This window comes from Carica papaya, chromosome 1 (assembly GCF_054855325.1).
Source record: "Carica papaya isolate Zhongbai chromosome 1, ASM5485532v1, whole genome shotgun sequence".
Lineage (NCBI taxonomy): Eukaryota > Viridiplantae > Streptophyta > Magnoliopsida > Brassicales > Caricaceae > Carica > Carica papaya.
Window position 1 is genome coordinate 26,075,105 of NC_142309.1, and position 27,496 is coordinate 26,102,600.

The following is a 27,496-nucleotide window of genomic DNA, read 5'->3' on the forward strand; positions in this document are numbered from 1 at the left end:
AACTTTAAAATTTAATGGTTATATTTTAAATAAATACTATAATTTAATTATATATTTTAAAATTATCATTAAATTATAAATTTATTTTTTAAATAACACATGTGAAAAAATTATATGGAAAACAAAAATATAAAATTTTAAACTATATATATAAAAATTTTAGAAAAAAATTAATTGAAATAAAAAGAGAATTTGATCAATCAAACTTACTTCCATCACAATTCTTTAGCTATTTAATGCAAAAAAAATTCAAGATTTATTATGTTTTATTTTCTAGGCGAATTTTTCTATATTTTTCGGGAAAAAAAAATACTGATTATATTGTAACAATAATTTAAATATTTTATTTAACCTAGTTATCATATTTAATTAAAAAATATTGTATATATTGCAAATTTTCAAACTAATGAACCTAGTTGTGATTAGCTATAAAATTCATTAATTTTTATAATTCCCCTATATTTTAATTCATTAATTCTAATTTAATTTTAGAGTTTAATATTTTATTTAAATAATTGAAATTTAATTTCATTCGTATGAGTTTTTTAAACAGTTTTATAATAAAATGTTTTTCTTAGAAAAAATATTTAGATTTACAGTCAAATTTATTGATAATTATGATTTTCAAAGACAATAATTTATTTTTTAAGTAATTGTTAATTTTAGTTTTTTTTTAATTGTATATAAAACTATTTACGTGAGTATAAAACAAGCAATTAGAAATTTCACTGATTTATAAAGTAAATGATTTGTTACTTTTTAAAAAGTTATACATCCAATTGTAAGTATATCTAAAGATTCGTATTTAATGAAAAACTACAGATTCAAATATTTGCTACAACCCCATTAATTAAAACAAATCAGGGTTCAACCTTCCACAAGTTTATTAACATCATTTTTAGGTTAATTTGTCTTTTCCAAAGCCTAATAATATTTGGAATCTACCAATAAATAGTTAGTGAATTTTTTCCATTGTTTATACTATATCTAATTTAAAATAAATAAAAAAATAAACTGTCATAGAAATAAAAGTTGATTTGTAGAGAAAATATATATTTGAATCTTTTCATCTATTTTGCAATATAATATCAACAATTAAGAGATCAAATCTTAATGAAAATATAAAAATTATTGTTTTATAAATATATTTTAAATTAATTATTACCAACCTATAATATTTAATTTAATAAACTCAACAAGTTATTAGGATCCAGCCAAAAATAACAACCAAAATGGAAATCCCTAACCTGGAACCTTTTCTTTGGATGTCAATAAGGTGATGAGAGGTAGCAACTAAAGATTATTATTTTTTCCCCAAAAAAACGCTGGTTTCAAATGCTGCTGCAAGTGATGAACGATGAGCAATATCATCATAATGATTCAACTCTGGGAGAGCTCCCGGCTCCGCTTTGCTGCTGCAACCACTGCATTCATCAATGTTCCACGAAATCCACCCTTCTCCAACTCGTGAATACCAGCGATTGTGGTCCCACCAGGCGATGTAACATCATCTTTGAGCTGACCTGGATGCTTTCCTGTCTGAGTGGCCACAGATGCTGCTCCCAGAACCTGTCCATAAAATGAAGTTAGCTGTTTCTGAAAAATTAACTGACGAAAATGGGCAGATGAACAGCAATTGTTTCCCAAGAGGCATGACAGGCATATGCTGCTAACCATAGCAGAAGCAATCTCATGAAAGTTATTGGGGGCAAAGGGCCCTAAAACAATCTTGTAGTTAACATAGTTCTAGTAATGTGAGATAGTTGTTCCTATTTTCTGAATTTTCATGACCTCGTCAGATGCTGTGCATTTAAGTTATATAATGCATAAAAACTAGTTCAACTAGTCTGATCAATGCATGTACAAGCCATAACTCAGCAGAATCAGCACAAACAACCATGTGCCAAGGATGAAACCAACTTCCTCAAAAAATTGTTGAGAAAATCATTCCATGAGGTATTTTTGCGATAAAAAAACAAAAGATCAAATAAATGCAGTTTGACTAATGGGATTTACATAACAATAATAATGCAATATCTTACTTAATTATTAAAAGGTGGTAAATTAATTGATGAGTTTTCTATTATCTAATTCACAATCTTTATTGAATAAGTTATTTCATGAAATCTAATTTGAATTTGAAAATTTTGAAGATATGAAAGCTATGTCTTTTTGGAAAGTAACCATTTGAATTATTAAATTAAATTGTTAACTTACTGAAATATAGCCATCAGAGAACAATTTTCTGCATGAATATCCGGATTTATGATGTTTTATCTTAAAAAATTTTGGTAAGAGCTAAAACTAACTCTTAACAAATATTCTGTCTTATTTGTACTAGCTGCTAGAGATTTTTTGAGCAGATTAAAAATACTCATAAAGTTGTTACAAGAGTACAAATGAAAAGTACTGATATTTTCCTTTCAACATCAACATCTCCAAACAGTTTGAAAGTTAGTCTACCTTATATAAAGGGTATTTTGGCTAAAGATAGGTGCGGGATAGAACTTGGTCATAGAGTAGAAGAAAAGAAGAGCCAAAAGAAACTAGTCCAATGAACTTTTAAGTTGTGTAATACAACATAAGAGATTTTATCTTCTTATTTTTCTTGATTAATCATATACTTTCTTAGTGGATTCTGTCTCTAAACCAATTAAAAACGCATTGATCTAGTAGCTGATACTAGGTTTTGGAGGGAGTTTATTTTTGTTGTGCTTTAGTCATTGAAAAGACATGCTCTTTATTCTAATGTTTGGGATTTTACAGATATTTCTTTGGAGTTACATATATTTTTGTGTATGGGCTGCATCCCTTGGTACCATTGAATATATAGCTTTTCTTACTAAAAAAATCACATTTATTAACGTGTTGAAATCCTTGACTAGTAGTAACTAAAGTAGCAGATGTAGGTCATTGAGAACTGAACCACTAAATACTTGTGTTATTCACATCACTTTATTTTTTATTTTGTTGTAAAATTTTCAAGTGAGAATTTTTAATTGCATATATTGTTCAAAGATCACCAATTCACTCTCTTTAGGTGCCCACCATTTGTGGCAACAAGACATTACATTTTCTATCTTAATAATAGGTTAGATTAGTACTGTAATTAGCACTTCCTTCTGTTGTTTTTTTGTTTTCAAGTAAGCAAGTTGCATGATTAAACATCACCTAAGTGCATGACTAGATATCATTACCCTTTCTAGCCAAGTAGAAGAAAATACTTCATGTGCAGAACACATAATGAGTTATGTGATACAAAATTCTTCTGCGTTTTAGGGTGAAAAAGAAAGGGGGAGAGGCATGAAAACATTAAGATGATTAAATCAGTTCCATTACTTACAGTCTGAGAAGCTAAAGCCAATGCGAGTTCTCGTGGGAGACCTGCAGCAACACCTCCATCAGCCAAAGCTTCAATTGCCAAATATATATATGCCGGACCGCTGCCACTGTTTTAGGAAAGCACATAAATTATTAGATATTAATAAGAGAGATGTCTGGGCCTCCCTTAGGTTTATTTATTTTACCTAAGAACCACAAGGAAAAAAACAGTAAGAGTCCATCAAAATCTGTAGCATTAGAATTTCATAATGCGAAAGGACTTCAGATCCTGCAGTAATTATCAATACCACTTACATATATTAAACAACCATTATACCTGAGACCAGTAATTGCATCAAACAGTTTCTCATTAGCTCTCCATATCTTGCCAACTGATCCAAATAAATTAGCAACTAGTTCCCCATCATCTTCTGTAGCAGCCCCTCCCAAGCTCATAACTATTAGATACAACCAGATTAGATACCTTTTGCAGGGTCCATTATCATGAACTTTATATGCATAAAATACTGCAAATTGCAACCTCAGACCCTTCAAAGTACTTTTGGAGTTTCAGGAAAAAAAATTCTATACTTTTTTTTTTTTCACAAAAGATGACAAAAACAAAAGAAATAGATACCAGCAATAATTGGAGCAATGATGACATATAAAAAAGGTTCGACAGGTTGCCGTGCAAGATCTTCGCAAGATGCATTTATAGTTTACATAACCTGTACTGGTAATTTCAGTGAAAATCTTTACAATTTATGTTGATCTAATATGGGAGGCAAAAATCGGAAAAAAGAAAATGATATGAATGACTTAAAGTCTAAATTGTCCAAATAGATTAAAACTTAAAATTTTTAGATATATAAGACTAAGATAATTCTCTTAAGCCAATCTAGACACAATTTTTTACTTACAAGAATTATAATTTCTAATCTATTTAGATAATCTAAACTTAACCTATGTCACATCATTTAAGTGCAAAATTTAGAAAGAGTTAGGTTTAGATTGCCTTGAACTGAAGAGTAAACTTTATCATAAAACTTGTCTAAGTAGTTGGGAGGTGAATAATTTTTACGAACGGTGACTTTCATCTCATCCATTGGTTCAATTGCCAGTTGTCCCTTTTTTGTTATATTCTCATCAATATTATACCACCATATATTTGCTAGTCCAGCCAACTTAATTTTGACGAATCTAATTCTTCATACAACTTACATGTTATACTAACTAAAATATTCTTCCATTGACCTGTCAATCAAGGAAGAAAATGAGATATCTCTTTTATCCAAATAAGAAGCTTCAACCTTTACACTGTTGGTAATATCTCCAGCATTATTTTCTATTTATTTCCTATCAGCGGCTGGTGGCAATTGTAAATTTCGAACCAGTGAAGCTACTTGTGTAGTGGCAAGTGTTTAATTCTTCTAAAATTGCATTACTTTTTTTTTGTTAAGTTGAATGTAGTACTAGTACCTGCCTCATTTGCATCTTGCCTAATAGGCAATTACATTTTAGTCATTATTGTTGAAAGCTGAAATTTTTCTTGAACTAGTATTGGACTAGACTGTTTGAGGCAAGAACCAGCCAAGAGAACTGGTCTGCTCAAACTCGGATGTCAGAGAAGTCAAAACAGGTCAGATTCAGGAAGTCTCACTTGTGACTCAAGTGCTGACTTCCAGTCACCGGATGCAGCACGCTTCTATCAGCTGACTTGACTGAAGGTGGGGGTTGCAAATCAGAAGTCAGCGTGAGATGCAACTGCACCAAATGAAGGTATCACAGGAAGCTGGGGCTGGGGAGTTTGTGGTGGTGAGTGGCACATTTTCCAGCAGAGTTGCTATTACTTTGCTATTGAAGGGAATGAACAAGCACAAAGTTTGCTAAATTTTCATGTGAAAGCTTGAATATTAAGGCTTAATATCACTTGCCATTTCTAAACAAGTTGGCTGAGTTTTCTCCCAACAAGGGAAAAATGTTGTAAAATGCCTTAAGTCTAGATTGACTAAACAGTAAGACCTTATAATTCTTGTAAACATATAACTTTTATACTATTTATGATTATATTATTATAGTTTTAGTAACTTTTAAAATTTTATTTTTATTAATATCTAGGTTTCCTATTTGCATTAATAACATTATTTCCTAAATCCTATTGCAGAAGAATGAATAGCTGTGTATTTTGTTGAATATTAGGGTCCTATACCCTTTACCCTAATGTACACTTCTTAACACTTCATTTCAAGATGGTGAATAGATATTATTCATTCTCAATTTAGCAATAATCGTCTGAAATACAGGATTATTTAATCCTTAGTCAAAACATCAGCAAGTCGTGAGGTTGTTGGTATGTATGAAGTACATATCAACCCATTATCCTTAAGTATCATACTTTAGACTTCTTAATTGTAATGTCTAAGAAACTCTAGTGTCATATCTAAGCTTTAATCCCTGAATTAGGCAACTTCTGATTATCCTACATCAGAAAATTGTAGAAATATGAATAGCTATAAAAAAATCAGGGCAGGAATTAGAGCAATAGAATAAGCTCAGCACATCTCGTTGTAAGTCCTTTGCAAGTTGCATTATGTTTTACATTATGTGCACAAGGAATTCTGGTGAAAATTGTAGCTTACTTCCAAACACAATAGTTACTAGAAAACAGGCAGAGATAGATAGTTTCATCTACATCTGCTATATTCTACAAACTGATGAAACTCAGTAATGCCAGCATTTCCATGAAACAGAGGTTCATAAATCATAAAAATTGTCACTAATGATGATAAATTAAAAAATAAATAAGCAATACCTGTTGCTGCCTCTCCAACAGCAGAAGGAGTATTTGGTATCGCTCTTATAAATCGGCTATGACCAGCCCATTCCTAATCAAAATAGAATCACTACTTCAAGATTTTTTACAATATCAGGAATTAAATGCGAGATACGGTTTCTAATTCTTACATGCAAGAAGAAACTAAGGATACTTATCCACAAGAAGTGGGCATGGATTAACAGGGAAAATACAATCAACTAAGATTTTGGAATTGTTTCGCTTTCTGCAAACCAGTTACTTGCAGTCATTTCACTCTTAAGTCTCCAACACCAGAATAAAGAGTTTTTGGCCCAAAAAAAAAACACTGGTCCATGCAACTAGTTGTTAAATATGTCATGCATTCCTACTGACATTGTCTATTTAAGGCACCAGGTTACAATCCACAATGGCACATCTAACAAAGGAAAAACAGCACACCCTAACGAATAAAAGAAAACAGCATTCCTGTTCAGTAATGATAGATAGAAATCCATCAGCTGGGTCAGATGACATGTAGTAGTAGCTGGGTCAGTTGGTGAGCTTGGAAGTCGGATGGGATAGAGGTGAATAAGTAGAAATGAGAGTGGTATCTTTACTTCACTATACATTTTCCGGTTAACAAGAAGGTTTTTGAAGGAGAACTGACTCCTTTTTATAGGGTTAAGGACTACTGGCTTCAAACTCTTAGTCTATTGCTAACTTGTTGTGCTCTTATAGATGAGGGAAAGATAGTAGATCCACTTGATATTTTGTCTTGAACCATGTGATATCAGACACTTCTTTGTACAGCTCAATACTCCTAGCTTCCTAATGAATAACATCATTTTTTCCCTAACAAATAAATTAAGGGAAAAAAGGAAAAAACAAAAAAAAGAAATTCCTCTAGACATCTATTAGGGACCTCAAGAAGAAAAATAATGCCATGGGGTTCTGTTCACAAAAGCTCTACAAACCTAACTCCAGTAACCTCTATCTTCCTCCTCTTCCTGGTTCTTGCAATAAAAGCCACTGAGAAATACTGGGGTTAATGCAAAGAGAAAACAAGTTACAAACTTTAGAATTAAAAGTTAAATACTACAGAAACACTTGATTCTACATATGATATTCTAGCATTTCTTGTAGTTGTTATGCTGAAGCAAAATGCATAATAGAAGAGGACATGATTACATACCTCTAGATCCTTCAATTTTATTCCGGCAGCAATTGAAACCAAAAGCTTCTTCTTGGAAAGCAGTGGCCTCAACTTCAAGACCACATCTTTCACTACAAATAACCATAAGAAGGTTGAAATGACTAGGTTTACTATTACAGAAATAAGACACATAACACAATCAAATAATTTTTGTTAATCACGTTAAAGAGAAATTCTTTACCAATAATTTTATATCTCGGATATACATAAAAAAAGTAAACAACTTAGGGTAGACTATTCGCCTCGTAGGTTTATTCTTGCTCTTCGTTTCATGTCCTTATCTACACAAACATCCATGGCATTTATTCATTTCTAGCAAAGTCCTTAGTTTACAATATTGTCTCAAATGTGATTTTTATTGAAAACTTTTACAGAATAGCGAAAATTCTGGCTGAATTACTTGAATAACATAACAAAAAATGAATTATAAAAAATTTTATAAATTGAAGGACCAGATTGTAGGGAAAAAATTTTTTGTGATCTAATTTCAATGTAGGGAATAGTTCAAGGACTAGAATAATAATTGACCTAAATAAGTTATGTAAGTCCAAGAGTTGCGAAATCAGGCTGCCATGTGTCAATTTCTCACTGTGTATCCATATTGCACTTTATACCGGACGATGTTTATTTCCTCCACTTCTTAGGAAAATTTTTGAGAAGAGAAACATAAGATATCAAAATTTCCATGTAAACGGAGAACATGTCAACAATTGTTTTTTACATTTCAGTATCTGAAGCATATGGCTAAAAACTACAGATATAAACCATATTATCATATACACCATCATTGTTAGAGACATTAAAACTGCCAAAAGGAAAAGAACAACATAGTAATTTACAATAGCAATTTAGGCGAGCAAGGGAAATACCAACTTGGGGTTTTACTGAAAAAATAACCACATCACTGTCTTCAACAACCTGTCATCACATTGTCAAATTTCCATTAGTTTCAAGTAACAGATAAACTAGATTGAGCTGACGGATAGCATAACAAGCTGATTTACAGCCCAATCAATTTAGATGCATTGAGAAGATAGGATAAGAAAAGAAACTAACTGCCTCACTACTAAAAGAACTTAGCGGTCACAATTTGAGGCCTAATCTAACTCCGTGTCTACATTGAACCAAACTTCCATTACTGATAAGTAACAACAGAAATCCTATCTTTCAAATCATCTCTCTAAACCTTGTAAGAGCAAAAAAGAAGAAAAAATCCAACTAATGTACATGGAGAAATTGTAAAAAGCAAAATGGAATTCCTTCTGTAAACGATTCTTCAATAGACCATCTGTGCTTGACGCATAGACAGTTACATATAAACAGATATGTATAAATGATCGTATATGTGTCTGCCCAACAGTATACATACATACATACATATATATATAGAGAGAGAGAGTATGAGAAATACGGCGTCGTTGTTGGGAAGGAGTTTGACGCCGAAGGATTCGAAGACAATGCGGCGATTGGGATTCGAGTGAGAAGTGCAGATACGTTGCGGAGGCAGCAAACCTGATTTTACCACACCTCTCGCTATGCTCTCTGCCATTTTCCCTGCTCCTATGAACCCCAGCTTGTACGTCTCCACCTGTATCGGGACTACCTCCATCCTGATTCCACAAGACAACGCCGTAGTATTATAGTTCGTCACCACCTATTCAGCCTGATACAGCTTTGCCTCCACCAAGCGACCTTCTGTGAACTCAATTGGTGTTCCGCTCGAGTTACCGGATCGTTATGTGTCCCTCTCGACCCGATTGGGCTCCCGTTGCGGGCCTGGGTCCCCCGCTTTGACTCCTTTCTTCGTTCCGTTCCTCTCTTAAAATAAGCCAACGAGTTCACATTCCATAAGACGGGCTTGAGACTATTAGAAAACAAGTCATGAGCTAAGTGCTAAATAAAGATTTCAAAATATATTCAAATAACATTGTAATAAAAATTAAAATATTTAATCTTAGTAATTAATTAAATATATAATTTTATATTCCGTATCATTTGCAGATCTTTACCCTTTTTTTTTTAATTACAAATGTAATATATGAATATTATAAAAAAAAAATTGAAACTTTGACTGGGAGAATGGAGACCGGATTAAATCTGTTGATCTCCACATCGTATTTAATTAATTTATAAAATTTTCTGTTAAATATTTTAATATAGAAATAAAAAAAAATATTTTCATGTAAAGAAAAACAAAATCTTATTTATTTATTTATTTTTATTCTGGCGGGAATATGGAAATATCAACCCTAAACATTAAGAACGGAAAGAAAAGGACACAATTAGGAAAACGAATTACTCCGTTTAAATTCAAACCCTGACTCAGGACCTTTTTCTTCTCCAGCACTTTCCTTTCTCCTGTGTGAATCATCAGCTTGTCGTTGATCATCACAATCCAATACCTGTTCAACGATACTCTATTTGCGAGAGGTTAGTCGAGCAAATTTTTTGCCAAGTTTCGACGACAATCGCTTGATAAATGTACGTGATTAAGAGGGATGGGCGTCGAGAGCCGGTCCATCTCAAGAAGACCACTAGGACTGGGCTGACTAACCAGCATTTTGACCCAGTGCTAGTGGCCCGGAAGCTTTGTGCGGGTGTCTGCAAGGATGTTACCACCACGCAGCTTGATGAGTTAGCCGCGGAGACCTAGACCGTCAAGGCTGCAAATCATCCCGATTACACTCTAGCTCGTGGTAGTTTTGCAATCTATTATATGTGGGAGAGTCAAGAGTTTCATTGGTTGATTTGTGACGGTTCTTTGATTTTCTCATTTCGATTCTTGGTTTGAACCTGTTATGATTTTTGCTCCTTTTTTATTTTTTTTCAATTTTCTCTTTATTGATTGGTTGATTTGATTGATTCTCATTGTATCAGCTGCTAGGATTGCAATTTCAAATTTGCATAAAACACGAAAGTGTCATTTCCAGAGACGTTAGCACTTGGTGTTTCGTTCATGTAGTCTTTTATGAATTGTTATATTATCGAAATGATATAGTGATGGTTGATGTAGGATAAAATTATGTATAGGTATTTTATAACAGGTCTGGGAAGAGGGCTCCTCTTTTTGCCCGATGATGTTTATGAAATCTTCACGAAGGTAGTCTTACTTTGAATTTTATCCTTATTATGGCTATTCTTCTTGCAGTTTATATTTTACTCCTTATTTTCGTTTGTCACATGACTCGTGGTATATTCTATCTTGTTTTTTATTTTTTGAGAAGGTTATTTACTTGATATTTTCATTTGTTATAGTAATTTTGGCATATTTTATTGATCTATTCTGGTTATTCCTGATGCAAATTCCTAGGTGTAGTATGCCTGTCTCCCTTCCTTTCCCATTTCTTTGATCTTTCTTGATGTTCCTTCTTCATCTATATTTCAGAAATATATAAAATAATCTAAAACCTGAAAGCTATAAATGGCGATGTGGGTTTCATTGAATAAAATTACATGGGACCATACTTGTTTTTGACTTAGTATATTATACTACAGGTAATATATTAGTGGCGTATAAATTGATAAACACAAAAAAATGCCAGATAATACAAGTTCTGATGTGCATGTGGGAGGGGAACGACCCTGTGTTGTTAGAGAGAGTCTCATACAATGGCAAAAAATTGATTGACTATGAAATGGAATTAGACCACCAGAAGCATATAATAAAGGATAGAATTTTGAAGATTTAAATTGTAAATTAAATTTGCCTTTAACAGGGTTATGACTTCCTTTTATAGTTGTGTTGATGCCCTCCGACTTGATGAGGACTCACCCAGTTTTTCTTAAACTACAATGTCAATCGTTGTTTATGCAGGCAGGACTCTGTCTAACTATTTTATCAAGAGGTTTGGGAGAAAGGTTTCTCTAATTAGCAATGATGTTTTTCTTGCTGTTGATGTCATCGTTTTATTTCGGTCTTCGGAAAATGACAAACACTTTAAAACCACTACTTATTCCCCGTCTAGTTCAATTAAATTTCCATTCCTTTATCCCTCAATTACTAGATTCTGAATGAACTTCATTCAGGAGTAATTGAGTGGTAAAGGAAAGAGAATTGAATTGAACAAAACAGGTTTAAGCAGTTAACTCTCTAAACTTTGTTGTCTTGAACTTTTCCTCTCACCTAGTTTCTCATACTGTGGTTTGGTTAAATAAAGTGAGGTGATTGTGTTTAGTTCAAGTAGTCTTCAGTTATGTTTTCCCTGCTGAACAGTGAGTGAAGCTGGATAAATTTGTATAAGATAATTTTGGATGAGGGTTGCTGTTGGTATTCACAAAGATGACATCGACTCTGTTCTCAGAACATACCATTTAATGTCCGAGCATTGTGTTAGTCCTACCCTTTCAGTGCAGCAACCCAACAACCACAAATAATTCCAATTTTCTTTAGGCTTTACTGCATTTCAATTGTCTTTTGAATTTTTACTAATGTGCTTCTCATTTCAATTTTCTTTGACTTTTACCTGATAATACATGAACTTTGATTTCTTCTTCCTATCTTTGTCTATGGTGAATGGTAGGTGACTAGCTGCTCTTTTATGTGCATGACAAATGACAACATTGAGGATACTTATTATTTTCTGAAGGAATTTGATGTTATTAGTAACACAGTTAGAGGAATTGGTATCTAAATTCATAAGATTCAGGCTTCAAGGAATCATATTATCTGGCACTAAGGGGATCTCTAAAGGCATTGTTCCTACTTTTGAGTCTTTAATAACAGCTTGCTATGTGTCAGGAACCTTGCTCATGGTTCTGACTTTGAGTTTGATTGGAAGGAAGAAAGGAAAAGAAAAGAGAAGAGAGTTAATTCGAGAGAGAGAGTTTCAATTGCTTTGAATTTGAATATTTTTCGTTCAGTAAAATTTCCGAAGAGAGAGCCATATTTATAGGCCAGGCTTGGGAAAGGTGCGCCTGTATGTTAGGCGCACCTGTTACTTACAACAGCCTGAGCTCCCCGATGGAAGTGGATGTGGTTACAACAGCCAGAACTCCTCGATCAAGTGGCAAGTGATCAAATGGGAGTTTGATTAAATGACCCTTCTACCCTTTTCCTTTTCAATCATTTTCCATTTTACCCATTTTCCGATAACACACTTTGAGAAGCTTCCTTATGCTATGTCGGTCAATGGGGAGGCAAGAGGAAATCTTTACTGCACTAGTACTCTTGTTACATGTTTGGATGATCGAATTTATCACTCATGTAATATACCTGCAGAAATGACATAACTAAGCTAACTTTTAAGTGCCCTTATTTTTTCCCCAGCCTGAGCTCTCCGATGGAAGTGGATGTGGTTACAACAGCCAGAACTCCTCGATCAATTGGCAAGTGATCAAGTGGGAGTTTGATTAAATGATCCTTCTACCCTTTTCCTTTTCAATCATTTTCCATTTTACCCATTTTCCTATATTACACTTTGAGAAGCTTCCTTACACTATGTTGGTCAATGGGGAGGCAAGAGGAGATCTTTACTGCACCAGTACTCTTGTTACATGTTTGGATGATCGAATTTATCACTCGTAATATACCTGCGGAAGTGACATAACTAAGCTAACTTTTAAGTGCCTTTATTTTTTCCCCTCAGAGAATTTAATGGACCTGTATGGTGTAACACCATCAGATCAATGGAATTGGGGATGTTCTTAGGGAAATAATCTCAAAGAACAGAGTGGGGAACTCTCTTTTTATAGCTCGTATTTCCACTGCTTCAACCAGTCTGATCCCTGGTAACAATGAGTATTTTGAGGCTTGTACATCTAAAATCTACAGTTGAAGAGTAACTGTTGGACTTTAATCTGGTTCCTGGTCTGTGGTTTGACCACTGATTTATCCAAGCTGTTTGATCTTTGCTGTGGTGAAATTGGCTTTTGGTCAAATGCTATTGAAACCAAGTTAATTTACAAACATGACTCAGTCTCAGAAATCCCTGAGATTCCTGAGGAGATGAAAGCAATCTACAAGTACATATTTTCCAGTTATACTAAACTGGTACTCTGTCGTGTGTTGCTATACTAAACTGGTATTGTTACATAAATAAAGGATTCTGGGAGAAATAGAGCAAAAAATATTACTTGACATGGTTATCGATTGTTGATGCTTCATAGATCGCAGTCAGTCTTAATATTCACATTGCACAACCTGATCCTGAGAAGCGTACTTCCTTGCACTTCTACGCTTGCTTGAAGGTACTTTTTGTATGTTGTTTTAAATTTAAAACAGTCTAGAAATCTTTCTGTAATAGAGCACCTGTTCAAGAGAGTGCTTAAGGTAGCTTGCTTTCCAAGCCATTTTAAATTTTGGCTTCCGGTGATCTAAATATTCTCTGTTTTACTTGCCCATCCTTGGCCATATTGCACCAGCTAGGTATAGCTTACAATTAATAAAAGATACTTATTTTGTTCTTAAAATCAGCTATCTGGACCATTTGTGCCTGTTTCGCTCTCCTCCTTTTAGAACTTCACCGTTGATCATTCATGTTGAGCCCTACACATGGAATAGCAAGATATTTTTATCTTTTAGTTGATATTGTGATTCTCAAAGTAGCTCATTTATATATGTATATATATATATGCATAGGTATTTAAATTGTTGCTTCTACTTTTTCTTTCATCTAATTTTACAAGGTCTAAAAACCAGGATGTATTATCTGAAAACACGTCCTACAGCTGATGCAATCAAATTCAGAGTTGACCCCTCTGTTATGAATCATGTGTTGATGCTCTTGTCATTAGTTTTGTTGCTTGGTGGTGCCCTTTTGTACCTAGGGAATCATATGCTTTATTTTCCTTGTCTCATAAAGATATATTTTATTTTTGCTATCAAAAAAGTTATTACAATTAGTCATGTTTATCGTTTTCCTTTTTTTTCCTCTTTAATTCAATTCAACTTCAAGAGACTATCTCCAAGGTTTTTAGAAAGATGATTTTGGAAACTTGAAATGCTGACACTATTAATTCTTGAAATGATTTTATTGTTCGAAAAATTACTCCTAATGAATGCATTTTGTTGACAGGTTTCATCAGTAAGTGATTAGGATAAAATATTACCCATAACTGAAGAGAAATTAGAGTACCTTTTGCAGTAGGACTGACAATGATGTCATTTTCTGTAGTCCTGAAAATATGGTAAAAACATGAATTCTGCTTATCTTGTGGAAAAACCAGGACAACGAGATGAACCATAATGTCGATGCTGTTATGGTCTTATGACAGAGGTCGCATCTGAACTGCAGAACCGAGAAGAATGCATGGCTTATGAAAGCTAATCCTTTTCTGTCAAATATTTGAAGGTAAACTTTGTTTAATCAATGAGAGCGCGGAAAATCAGATATTCAAGTATCAAAGTCCCATAAAATGCAAATGATGAAGCTTTACAGGTCTTTGAGGGAAATGTAGTTTAACTGAAAGTCAGAATTGTCCTATGTGAATTTTCTCTGTGTTTCTTTCTTGTGTTAAGCTCTTTAGTTGCTCATGTGAATCTGTGCTGTAAATTTCAAACTGGAAAGCCTTGTGAAACAGCACTTTATACTTGTTATCTATTCTTTACAATTGCATCGGCCATTTTCTTTAACTTTTCATTCTTAGCGATCTGGTTGTGGGGCTTGAATTAGATTTCTCGTGAGGGACTGAGCTGGCTAGAACTTTGCAAATGGTAACTTAAAATAGAATTAAGTTGAGGTTAAAGCCACCACCTGACAATTGTTTGATAAAACTCTCCACACAGAATTTGACTAGCTTTACTTTGGCTTCAGAATAATTTGCAGCCAGATATATTGAGGTCATCTATGATAGAGATTCTGGCTATACTTTATTTTGGCTTCAAAACCCTTGATAGGTCCTACCTTATAAGTTGATCAAAATTAAGTTGTGGAGCATTCATAAAGACGAAATTGACTCTGTTCTCAAAACATACCCCATTAATTTAATGTCTAATATTGGTTCACTCATGAAGTCTTCTGCCCTTATAAATGCAGGAAAAACACTACAGCCATAAATATGAATTTCAATATTTCTGGGACAAATGGTACTTGCAATGGCATTCTTCCTATGCTCCAATTCCTTAGAGATACAGCTTGCTAAGTTGACCAAAGGGGAGGCAAGAGGAAAGATATGTCTATAAGCCAGTAATTCTTTCTCATGTTTTCAATGATTTAGTGTCACACCTTGGGTCAATGAGTGTGAGAGTTTTCTATGTAGGCTAAAATACATGAGAATTGTATACAATTTATCTAGCTGCATATCCAAAACATTTATAATCATCCTTTTCTCCCTCTTGCATTTGTACATGGTGTAGATTCTCACATTTTGCTTGTGATGTATAATTTACTGGTACTTCCATCTTTTGATATTTTACTTTTAGGTGTTTTTCCCATCGGAGCCATCTGATGCTGATAGCTTCAGAAAGAATCATGAAAAGATACTTGTTGCGTTAATTCTGAATTTAACTGATACAAAGTTGAGGTAAAAATGTCTTACTCTGATTGAAAGTTTATTCAGCTTAATCTACAAGTTAGTCCTAATGAAGCTCCTTGTTTTGCTGATTGTTGAGATAAAGGAAGTGAGACTCTGCATTCCAGTGCAAAAAAGAGGGTAACCTTGACGATTTTGCCTCAGTTACTTTAGCTTGGTGATAAGGATGATCTAGTATAAATTATGGAGAAATTTGGGTGTTAGGCCTAATTATAACTAGGTTTATTAGTTTGGAAAATTACAACCTAGTCTTGTTTTGAACAAATGCAAAACTCAATCAAATAACCTATTGAAATCTCATTTAAAATACAAATCAATCTCTCTTTTTTTTTCTCAAGAAAACATCTAAAACAGAAAACACATTAAATCTTGAAGAAAATTGAAGAATTTTGACCAAAATTGGAGAGAGGACTTGGAGAACTGCAATTGGATAAGTGTGTTTGATAAAACATCCTCCTCAATTTCAGTTAAGATTCTTTTATTTTCTTTATTTTTTTACAGAAGGTTTTTGTTTGTGCTTTAGCAAAAAAAAAATGTCTCAGGCCTTCCAATAATCCTCTGCTATGATACTGCACTGTGTTGTTCATTCTGTTACCTAATTGAGCAAATTTGAAATCAATGTTCCTAAAATATCAGGCTTGCATGACCTTAAACAGAAGAGAATGATTTTATTCAGTAGATGTTAGGTCTGTTTTCCAAGCATTGCCAGGTTAAAACTTTGGAAGTCTTAGAACTCCATCCCTTCTTCAAATTTGCTCGGACATATTTTAACCATGATAATGTCAGGAATAAAGGAAAAGAATTGGGGCAATTTAGGGTTATTACTGTAGGGATTATGTTGAGAATATTCAAACCAGCTCATAGTTACAGTTGGCAGTGTATTGCTTTCATCGTACAGTTGTCTATCCTGGTACCAATGATTGATACTATAAATATGTATAAAGGACATTAGAAATTATCAATGAAAAATTTAGTCAGCTTTCCCAAATTACTTCCACTTTTCCCCTCCCCCTTTCCTTCCCTCTCCTCTTCTCCACCAACTTCACTTTTGGGCCACGATTAAACCCTAATGAGCCAAGAGTCTGACAACATGTCAGAGTAGAATGACCCTCAGCCTCCTGTTAATCTCACTGTTATATTAGTGAAAGGAAAAAGCAAGGCAACCATGACGGACAAACAGAGGGTGTCTCAACTATCAACGAACGCCTCCCAGGACTTCATGGCAGAAATATATGAGGTTATGGATGCGAGAATAACGGAAACTAGCTCCAAACTGCAGATGGTGATGGCAAACACTATCAGAACCTCTGTCAAAATCATACTGTTGCATTACCCAGTCAGAACTCCACTTGGACAACTTAGAACTCCACTCAAACAACTTAGAATTCAAATAACCCAAACAACCCCAACACCTTGCAACCATCACCAGTCTCGCCCTCTCCTCCTCCGAACACTGCACAGGCATCGGCCTCCCAACCAACCTAATACTCGCAACAGTTCTGTGGCCCTGAATAATATTCCCAGGTAATCTCCCCCGGTGAGAGGCATCCTGTCTACTCCAGAAGTCCATGATCACATAAGGGATAAACCCAACACCCACGGGTATCTAGGCAGGAACATACTGTCTGTGGATATCCCCATCTTTGAAGCAACCAACCCGAGGGCATGGCCAAAGTGCTATCACAAGTAATTCAAGATTTACAGGGTGCCTGAGAAGTAGAAGGTGGAGATAGTAACCTTATACTTCAAAGACACATGGTACCAAGGGTTACAAGCGCAAGCTGGTGGAAGGGATTGGAAGATGTTCAAAAGAAACCATGCAGGAGATTTGGAGAACCTTCAGTGGCAAACATCATTAGTGAGTTCAACAAACTCACTTAAGAAGGATCTCTATAGGAATACCAAGAGAGATTTGAAGATTTGAGGTCCATGATGTTGAAGATCAACCCAACATTGAATAAAGCTTATTTCATCTCCAGCTTTCTTAGCAGTCTGGATGAGGAACTTCAGCCCATCATCAGTATATATAAATCGCATAGCCTTAATATTGCATATGAACAAGCCCTCTTACAAGCCCAACACATCAAGACAATCATGCGGCATCATAAAGGTACCTTTCGAGCACCCTGTTATTCACAGAAATACTCAGTTCCTAATACTACTTATACATGCTTAAAAATATATGAAGTAATTCTCACCACAGACTTATTAATCCAAATATTTCCAAACCAAGGTCATTTGGAAACAAGATGCACAACAATGTCTGTTGTAGATTTGGCGAAAGATAGTTTCCAGGACATCAGTGTAAGAATAAGCAACTTCTGATATTGGAAGCTGCTGCATAAAGGAAGAAGAGCCAAGGGGAGAGGAAGAAACCAAGAACCTTCCAGAGGAAGCCTCCAAGGTATGAGAAAATATAGACACCAAATTTGCCCTTCTTCTTCATGGACAGCAGGAGCGCACATATATTTCTCAACTATCGGGTGGCAGAAAAATATGGAATGCGACTGATCAAGGCCCAACACACAAGGTATTAGTGGCCAATGAGGAAGCCTTGATCAGCCAACACCAAACCATTGTCTTCCACTAGAAAATGCAGAAAATATGGTATAATGAACCATTAAGGTGATGGAGGTGGGGTGTTAAGAGATAATATTGGGAACAAACACAACGAAAAGTCATTGCTCGCCACAACCCATTTGGTTCTCTAGTGCTCCTAGTTAAAAAGAAAGACGGCTCTTGGAGGTTATACATCGATTATAGGTAACTAAATTCAATTATAGTGAAAAACAAGTTTCACATACCTGTGATTGATGACTTTATGGACAAATTACATGAAGCCATGATCTTTTCCAAAATAGACTTGAGATCAAGTTATCACCATATTAGGATGAATCCTAAAGACATGTACGAGGCAGACTTTCTTACACACTACGACAATTTCAAATTCAAAGTCATGTCTTTTATACACTGGCCACATGATGATTCAAATTTTCTAGCCCTATATGAGAAGGTTTGTGTTAATTTTTTTTGATGATTTTTTTATTTATAATAGGACAATGGAGTAACACTAGGAGCACTTAGAAAAAAATGTTTCAAACACTGAAGCAACATAAGTTGTTTGCGTGCAAATCCAAGTGTTGCTTTGGAAGAGGACAAATAGAATACTTGGGGCCATCATCATAAGAGAATGTGTTTGAAAAACTCGTCGAAGATTGAAGCTATGATCACTTGGTCGAAACCCATCATCGTTAAAGGATTGAGACGATTCTTGAGTTTGACTAGTTACTATAAGAAATTTTTGAAAAACTATGGAACCATAAGCCGACCCTTGATAGAATTACTCAAAAGAGAAACCTTCAAGTGGAATGAGCAGAGCCGAGGAGCCCTTCCAAGAACTCAAAATAGCAATGACCAGTGCCCCTGTCTTCGCCCTATCCGATTTTGTAGAAACCTTTATATTAGAGGCTGATGCTTGTAGCACAAGATAGGGGCAATCTTGTCACAAACAGGGAGACTGATGGCATTTTTTAGTACATCCTTGAGTCCCAAGAATTAGGTGTTATCCATATATGAGAAATAAGTTACTTGCAATCCTCATGACAATGACCAAGTGGAGGCACTATCTTGAAGAAAGCGATCATCATTTAACCAACTAATAGTCATTAAACACCTCTTACAGCAGCAAGTCCAGACTTTTATGCAGGTCTAGGGGATTGTGAAGTTGATGGAACTCAACTACAAATTGTGTACAAAAAAAGGACTAAAAACATAGCACTAGATGCCTTATCCAAAAGATAAGCACATAGAGAAAGGGAATTGTGTATAACAACCTCAACAGTTGTTCCCACTTGGATGCAAGAGATTCAACGATTACACCAAGGGGACGAACTCAGTACTTTTTTTGTAACCTAATGCCGATCCCTTATTCCCAATGCCCATACACATGCCAACAAAGAAAATTGAGTTATAAAGGGTGCTTGTTTGTAGGGGAGAAGACGGAATTGGGGGAATAGTTGATACAACAACACCACCATGATTCATTCTTAGGAGGGTATTCGAGAGTAAGGGGCACCTATAGCAAGTTAAAGTAAGGGTTCTATTGACCCAAGATGAAGCAATAGGTGAAAGAGTAAATAAGAAAATGTGAGGTATACCGAAGATGTAAGGGAGAAAATGCAGCTTACTCAGGGCTACTGCAACCTTTAATCTTCCAAATTAGACCCGAAGTGATGTAACAATGGATTTAGTATAGCACTTGTCCAAGTCAAACAGGAAGGACACCAAAGTTGTAGTAGACCGGTTCGCCAAGTATGGTCAATTTTTGGCCTTGTCACATCCTTTTACTACTCAAACCTTCGTCGAAGTCTTCTTAGACCAAGTTTACTCCTTGAAATGCCGAGATATATTATCACCAACAAAGATAAGATATTTATGAGTCATTTTTTACAAGAATCAATGAAGATTATCGGAACCAAACTTCAGTAGAGCTCAGCCTACCAAACTGATGGATAGACAGAAAGAGTCAACCAATATATTGAAGATTAGGTGAGATGTGTGACTTCTTAGAAGCCTAATGTTAGGATATTAAGCGTAAAAAAGAAAAAGTTGTAAAAAATGGACAAAATAATATTTTTGTAAACACTTACATCCTGTTTGGATAAATTTTAATGATGGTTAATTAATATATGATTATGACAGTAATTGAATGACAATGACATAAGATGTAGATGACAAAATTTTTTTACGTTTAAATGATTATATATTAATGTATGTTAATGACATTTTTTTTAGATGGTAGGATGATATGGTTGTATTTTCAGTCAAATTATTAATTTATCCCTATTTATTTATGTAATAGTAAGTGATATATAAGTAGATAATTAAAAAAAATTAAATTGTTTACCGATATAATTATATTTGTATTTAAATAAATAATTATTACAAATTAAATTTTTATATTTAATAAAATAAATAATAAATTTTGAGGATAAAAATAAAATTAATTATATTATATGGGGGTATAAAGGGAAAAAAAGTAATCTGTCATTCACATACCACCGATTCGGTGGTTTTAAAGTTTATCCCAAATTTGACAGTCAGATACCGTTTGTTATCATTGGAAATTGAAACAAATATGATTTTCTCACATCCGTGGAATACCATATATTAAAATTTTATCATTTATTATGATCCATATTGAGTGCTAAGGTTAAGGTTTATTTTATTTTGATTACCAACAAATCTGCCATCACCAGCTGCAACTGTTATTAGGGACAAAATGGTGGCGTGAACTTCGCCAGAAGCAGGGAGTTTAAGCCTATAAAAGGCTATCTATATTGTAAGATCATCGAAAAAAGAATTAAAATTTATCTCATATTCTTTTCGACTTCAGTCTCCTTTCCTTTTTTTTTTCTTCTTTAGATCAAGTCTCATGGCAAAGGTATCTGGCAATGTGGTATAAGAGCCCAAATCGGTTGAATTCTTCGCCTGTTTTGCCACACAAATTCAGTTCAAAGTGAAGGCCACGATCGCCTAACCGGAGAATCCTGACACAATCATCGAGAATGAAGTTGATCTAAAACTCTCTATGTTCATGGATGAAATGAATGAATTTCGCCATGAAATGCGTCGACAGCTCACATCGATCCTGAATCTGCTCTGCGGCAGCTTCGCCGACCCAACTGAAGAAAGCTCGGCACGCCTCCTACCTCTTCCACGCGGTGCACCTACAAACGTGAGGAAATTCGGGTTAGGTTTTCCTCTTATACCTGGTTCGACTAAGAAAAACCATACCGACCCGACAGAAGAAACAAATCGGGCCAAATTGATCAAACTAGCCTAAACTAACCCGGTCTAATCTGAATCGGTACTGAACCAACCCGACCCGGTTCAAATCGGGTCAACCTAGTAAAGCCTCTGGACCACACTAGACCGCCCACAACAAGGAACCAACCCAGTTGGATCCACAATTTTGTACTTTCTAAAGTGAAAATTCCTTTTTTTGAAGGGACAAACTTCCCCGAGTGAATTTGAAAATGTAAAAAATATTTTATGATTCACAACATTCCTAATGAGTAAAAGGTGACGATTATATCATTATATTTAAAAGAAGTTGTTGACATATGGTATTGTGGATGGCAAGCCAAAATTGATGTCATATATTAGGAATATTTTGTAGAAGAGCTCTGCCCTAGATTTGAGGGATCATCTTGAAATGATTTCATAGAGAAATTCACCAAACTATCCCAAACTGATATTGTTCTCGGCTATCTAGAATAATATGAACATTTACGCTCTCTCATAAATGCAGATAACCTAACACTTTTAGAAAAAAATTTCATATTCACCTTTATTAGTAGTCTCAAGTCATAACTACAGCCCATGCTAAAACTCCTCAAGCCGTAAACGCTTAATCAAGCATTCGAATAGGCCTTACTATATGAACAATCTGTTATGTAAATATTTCGAAGTTTATATTTCATGGAGAAGAATGCTAAATTGTCGAAAATATCTTAAAATTATGATCAACCGCTCCGAGTCGCAGGAAGAGACATAAAAACTAGAAAAGTAAAGACTGTTTGTTACATGTGTAGAGACCAGTACTTCCCAAAACACCATTGCGCGAGTAAAACGGTAATAGTCTTGCAGGAGATTGCCACGGAAGGGATCCCCGAAGACAAAGTTTTCTCAATCAACTTTGATGACAAGGTTGATGTTCAAGCGGAGGATATTGTCGGGATATTAAGGGTAAAAAGGAAAAATTCTAAAAAATGGACGAAATGATCCTTTTGTAAACATTTAAGGTTAGGGTTTCTTTTATTTTGATTACCAAAAAATCAACGATCACCTGCTACTAGGGCCAAAACGGCCGCGTGATCCTTATTTGAAACAGTGGGGGGTTTAAGCCTATACAAGGCTATCCCTCTATGCTTGTAAGATCATCAAAAAAAGAAATAAAATTTATCTCCTATTCCCTTCGACTTCGGTCTCCTTTTTCTTCTTCTTTTCTTCTTTATATTAGATCCCATGGCAAAGGCATCTAACACCTAAGGTGTGGTCAAAATGGTTAGGGCTTGCAGGGTAGTAGTATGATTGTTCATACCAGTCTAGCTTAAAAATGTCATCTTTTATGACCTTGTATGGGTACTCACCTTCACTAGTCATAGAGAGTAAAGGCAGAGACACCGATGTGGCTAAGATTGAAGAATGGCTGGAAGAGAGGCAGGTGATGGATTGAATGCTCATGGAACAGCTTATGGATTCGTAGAATCGCATGAAGCATTTTGCGGACAACAAAAGAACCGAGAGGCAATTCAAGGAAGGAGATCAACTGCTATTGAAACTACAGCCTAATCTCCAGTACAGCATAACAGTCTGAAGATGTTTAAAATAAGCCCCTCAGATTCTATAGGTTATTTCATGTTATTCAGAAGATTAGGTCAGTTGCATAGAGACTGAAGTTGCCTCAAGAAACCAAGATCCATGACGTATTTCATGTGTCCCCACTAAAGAAGTATTAAGGAGATGGCAACCCAGAAGAGAACTCCCTGCCAATTATGGATTCAGACAGACAAGTTAAGGTGGAGCGCAAAGAGATTCTGCAAAGGACCATACTCGCAAAAGAACGAAAATTGAGCTAGTGTTAGGCTCAATATGGAGCCCTGACAAAACTAATTGGGAAGACTGGAACTTCCTTAAAGGGCAATTCCCTCGCATCAACCTTGAGGACAAGGTTCGTCTTTGAGGTGCAAGAAATGTCATGAATAAAAGAAAAGAGTTGAGACAATTTAGGGTTATTATTGCAGAGATTATGCTGGGAATATTCAAATCTGCTCATAGGAACAACTGGCAGTGTATTGTTATCACCGTACGGTTGTCTGTCGAGGTACCAATGCTTGGTATTATAAATACGTGTGAAGGAATATCAGAAATAATAAGTGAAAAATCTAGTTAGCTTTCTCAAATTCCTTCCATTTCCCTACTCCCCTTTCATCCTTCTCTCCTTTCCTCTGCCGACTTTACTTCTGCCCCATGGCTAAACCCTAATGAGTCAAGAGCTTGGTAGATAACAAGTGAATTTTCCTTTCACCTTCTTTTTCTTCCGACCAAAACCTCTATATTATTTTCTCCAGTTGATAACACACGTTTTTCAATGGTAATAAGATACTCATAACATTAGTTGAGATCACTTCAGCCACAACTTTTAACGTTACTTCTTTTCCTACCTTGGATAGTTTGTTCATCTTCCAACTTTGAACTCCTTTGACCGCTCTGTCCACTAAAAAAATTAAACTATTTGTGATTGACTGACACATCACTGTTGGGAATCTCAGATACTTGTTATATTCCTCCAAATTTACTCCCAGCAATTTTTCAGCATATCTCCAACAATGCTTGTTAATATGTTTTTTTGATGGTGTTGATAGATGCCACTTCTTCAGGATCTGCTGATCGAAAGATTATGCTATCATCTTGAAAGAGCAAATGTGTAAGTTTTGGCATTGTCCTGGACAATTTGATGCCATGAGTCTTCTCCTGCATCTCCACTCTTCATAGTATTATTGAGAGAGCTTCTGTATACAAAATAAAGAGATAAGGGGATAGGGGATCTCCTTGATGGATGGCCCGTCCAGGGTATGAAACTTTTGACCATGTGAACACAGTCCACAATGAGAGACACAAAGCCACCATCAAATCCCAGTTTCAATAACATATTTTCCAAGCAAGGCCGGATTATTCGATCATAATCTTTACTAATATTTAGCTTTAAAGCGAAGGATCTTATTCTTAGTATTTCTGTTTTTTCTCAAGTAATTGAATACTTTAAGAGCTATCAGATCAGCAGGCAGCAGGGAATGCAGATTCGGATTCACAAACAAATTTCATTCTCACATTTCATAAGCTAATACAACCTATAATCATATGGTTTGTTTGGTTTTCTTTTTTCATTTACAAAAGTTATGAAGGTGTATTTTGCGTGATGCATGATTTTCTATCATTCAGGAAATCAAGAACAAAAGTCACAACATTGTTCTTAACGAAATTCCAGAATTTTCGGAAGAAGATAGGAGAAATATCATTGGGTCTCAGAGCTACCAAAAATTAACTTTTGAATTATTGATTGCATAAAGGCAAAAAATTAAGAATTTTACATTGCGCATATACTAATCAGTACAGCATTGGTTAGTCATTGTATGTATGTAATTTTTTCAACATGTTTAGGATATTCGGGTAGCTGTTTTGTTACTGTTCTATGCAGTTTTGTGCATGGTCGTGAATGAAATTAAGATTTATGAATGGTCCATCTGTGACTTTGCATCTGGTAAATGGTAAAGAGACATTACGAGAGCCATCAAATTTGAAAATTCATTTCGACAAGAACTAGGTTAGGACGTTTGAAGTCAACTCAGTTATGTCATTGATGAAGATGACATGGATTGAGTTCTAAATTAGGACAAAATCTGAAGACTTCCTATTTTGTTTTTTTCTGTTTAGGAGGAAGTGTTATGCAGTTGTTTTCAAAGAATGGTTCTTAGTCAAAACTCACAGAATGATTTGAGTCGTAATGGAACTTGGGATTTCAAAGTGTTTTTTTTTTCTTCTCTTTTTTCCTTATCCAGTTTTCAAAGTTCATGTACTCACTTGGATTCCTAACCTTTGGATTTTAAGAAATTACATGCATTAATTGAATCTAATTTAAGATCTCTCTCTCACTCGCTCTCTCTCCTCTCTCTATCTCTTATGGTAGAATATTGATGATAATTGGTTATTTGTTGTAAAGGAATGATTTGAAAGCAATGGCATGAATAGTCACTGAATAGGATTTTAAGCCACTAATAGTGTAATAACAACTGAATATTTTAGGCTTTTGTAGAATTCTTTTTAGCTCAGCTTTCTTTGTGGAGCCACTATATCAAAGTCAAAAGTTATACTGATGACTTAGAGGCGCTATCTTGCCTTGTTAGTTATAGGAAGTATATTCTACATTGATTAGCTGTGGATGAGCAGATGACTTATTGGAAATTACCGGATGTAATAGATTTGTGTTTTACCAAGATAGGCTTTTCTGCTACTTATGCATCCGGTTCTGTCAGGAAGTAAATCACTTGGAGTCCGAACTTGTAATATGATCTGATCAATTATTACTGACGAGTAGTAGTAATCATGAAGTTATCGCTGGTTATTGTAATTTTTTATTATAAGTAGCAGGATTTATAGTTTTGGTGGTTGAAAATTATCTTAAATTCTGAATGCTGTATATAAAAAAATATTTTAATACTTACAACGAAAAAGATGAAAACAGGCAAAACGGTTTTCCTGTTTCTTGCAATAAGTAGATTCCAACGAGGATTAGCTTCAAAGCAAAGCTTGCAGAGGAAAAGCAGCTTTAAGACTAGAGTGAAAAAAGATGGCAGAGGTGCAGGGGAAACTTAACATTTTACATTCTGTTAAAAAATTCTTACCACATCCTTGAATGGCACAAGGAATCACCCTGCAACTTCTTGTTCATTTTAATTTCCTAACAACTTTGTTGGAGTTTTCATCTTATTCATTTTAACCTTTGCTTTCCTTATGAGATTAATTTTAACCTAAGTTTTCATCTAATTGATTATGCGATTAATTTTGTTATTATATAATTGTGTTGTATATTTTCAGTAAGCAGTGTTTTTTTTTTTTTTCACTTGTTTCAGAGAACGAAAGATTTCTCTTGACATGATGACAGTAACATTTTTTGTCCATGCTTATGTAGCTTTTAAGTGATAAATTCTTACCTTTTTCTCAATTATCCATCTGATTTGTTCCTTCTCCTTCCCATTTAATGTGATATTTGTTGAATTCAAACCCACCCCCCTCATTTTGAAAGGAGGTTAGGTACTCCATATAATCTTTTATCCAAGTAAAATGTGAAAACTTATCTAAGCATCCAAAATCAGGTGAGAAAAGAAAAGAAAATTGTTCCCGTACCACGATTACGCATTCAAAAATTTGGCCTTCATATATATTGCATTATCCATGTTGTTGCACGCTTTTTTTTGTCTTGAACTGAATTTCTAGATTATTTTTGGCAGCACTTTTATGTTAATATTTCAAAACTGTTTCAGAGAACTATCTTGAGATTCTTGTGGGACACAAGATAAGGAGGGGAAGAAGAGGTAACGAGTCTAATGACCTCATGCATTTATTGTTTGGCAACTATAGGGATTGATCTTTATGCACCACCGACTTTCAAGATATAATCTATGTCACATTGCCATATAGATCATGACAGTAAGAATAGAAATCTCTTGCAGATCTTTCATCATCAACTGCTGATGATTGAAAAGAATATTTGATGTAAATCACCTGGTTTATTTTATTTCACTTTGATAAGCATGGTTGTAGTGATCTTATTGCAATTTGAAGTATTCAACAAGTTAAGCCACAGCCTCAGTATCTACAGTAGAGAACCCTTTTTAAGCCCATATGAAGCACGTTGATATAGCTATCCATGTATGGAGTGTTTTAGAAGTTTGCAATATACTGCACATGCACATATCGTTTGTTGATTTGAAAATAGTGGTGGGTTTGAGTACATTGAACTTGAACATGAACTTTGTCTTCATAATTAGTTTTTTGGTCGTATGGGGTCCATAATTTTTGAAGCTTTTGTAATCTGCGGGTAGTGATTTTAAGGTCACTGAATCGTCAACCATGGT

The 27,496-nt window shown here is 34.7% G+C and overlaps 1 protein-coding gene and 1 long non-coding RNA gene across 10 annotated transcripts; one reads left to right on the plus strand and one right to left on the minus strand.

The window, feature by feature from the left end:
- Positions 1-1,110: 1,110 nt before the first annotated feature.
- Positions 1,111-9,084, minus strand: P5CR (pyrroline-5- carboxylate (P5C) reductase). Its single transcript, XM_022042942.2, has 7 exons — positions 8,740-9,084; positions 8,198-8,246; positions 7,308-7,399; positions 6,134-6,206; positions 3,659-3,779; positions 3,344-3,449; positions 1,111-1,569 (listed from the first exon to the last, which is right to left on the minus strand). Exons 1-7 carry the CDS (start codon positions 8,935-8,937, stop codon positions 1,381-1,383), a joined length of 828 nt encoding a protein of 275 aa, XP_021898634.1. The 5' UTR covers positions 8,938-9,084; the 3' UTR covers positions 1,111-1,380.
- A 473-nt stretch (positions 9,085-9,557) lies between these two features.
- On the plus strand, positions 9,558-27,224 carry LOC110815187 (uncharacterized). 9 transcript variants are annotated; one of them, XR_015821791.1, is made up of 4 exons: positions 9,558-14,617; positions 15,302-15,451; positions 15,688-15,788; positions 26,903-27,224. It is a non-coding gene; the product is annotated as an uncharacterized LOC110815187 (long non-coding RNA). The 9 variants fall into 9 exon arrangements; XR_015821789.1 differs by having other exon boundaries at positions 9,558-14,453; positions 14,541-14,617; positions 15,302-15,788; XR_015821770.1 differs by having other exon boundaries at positions 9,558-13,514; positions 14,342-14,617; positions 15,302-15,788.
- The last annotated feature ends 272 nt before the right edge of the window (positions 27,225-27,496 follow it).

Bases quoted from the DNA above. Each gene is read 5' to 3' on its own strand.
- P5CR (XM_022042942.2), bottom strand. From the start codon at position 8,937: ATGGAGGTAGTCCCGATACAGGTGGAGACGTACAAGCTGGGGTTCATA. The intron at 7,400-8,197 runs GTATTTCCCTTG...GGTTATTTGTAG, and splicing joins TTCAGTAAAACCCCAAGTTG to TGAAAGATGTGGTCTTGAAG. The intron at 1,570-3,343 runs GTAAGTAATGGA...TTTTATGGACAG, and splicing joins TGGCTTTAGCTTCTCAGACT to GTTCTGGGAGCAGCATCTGT.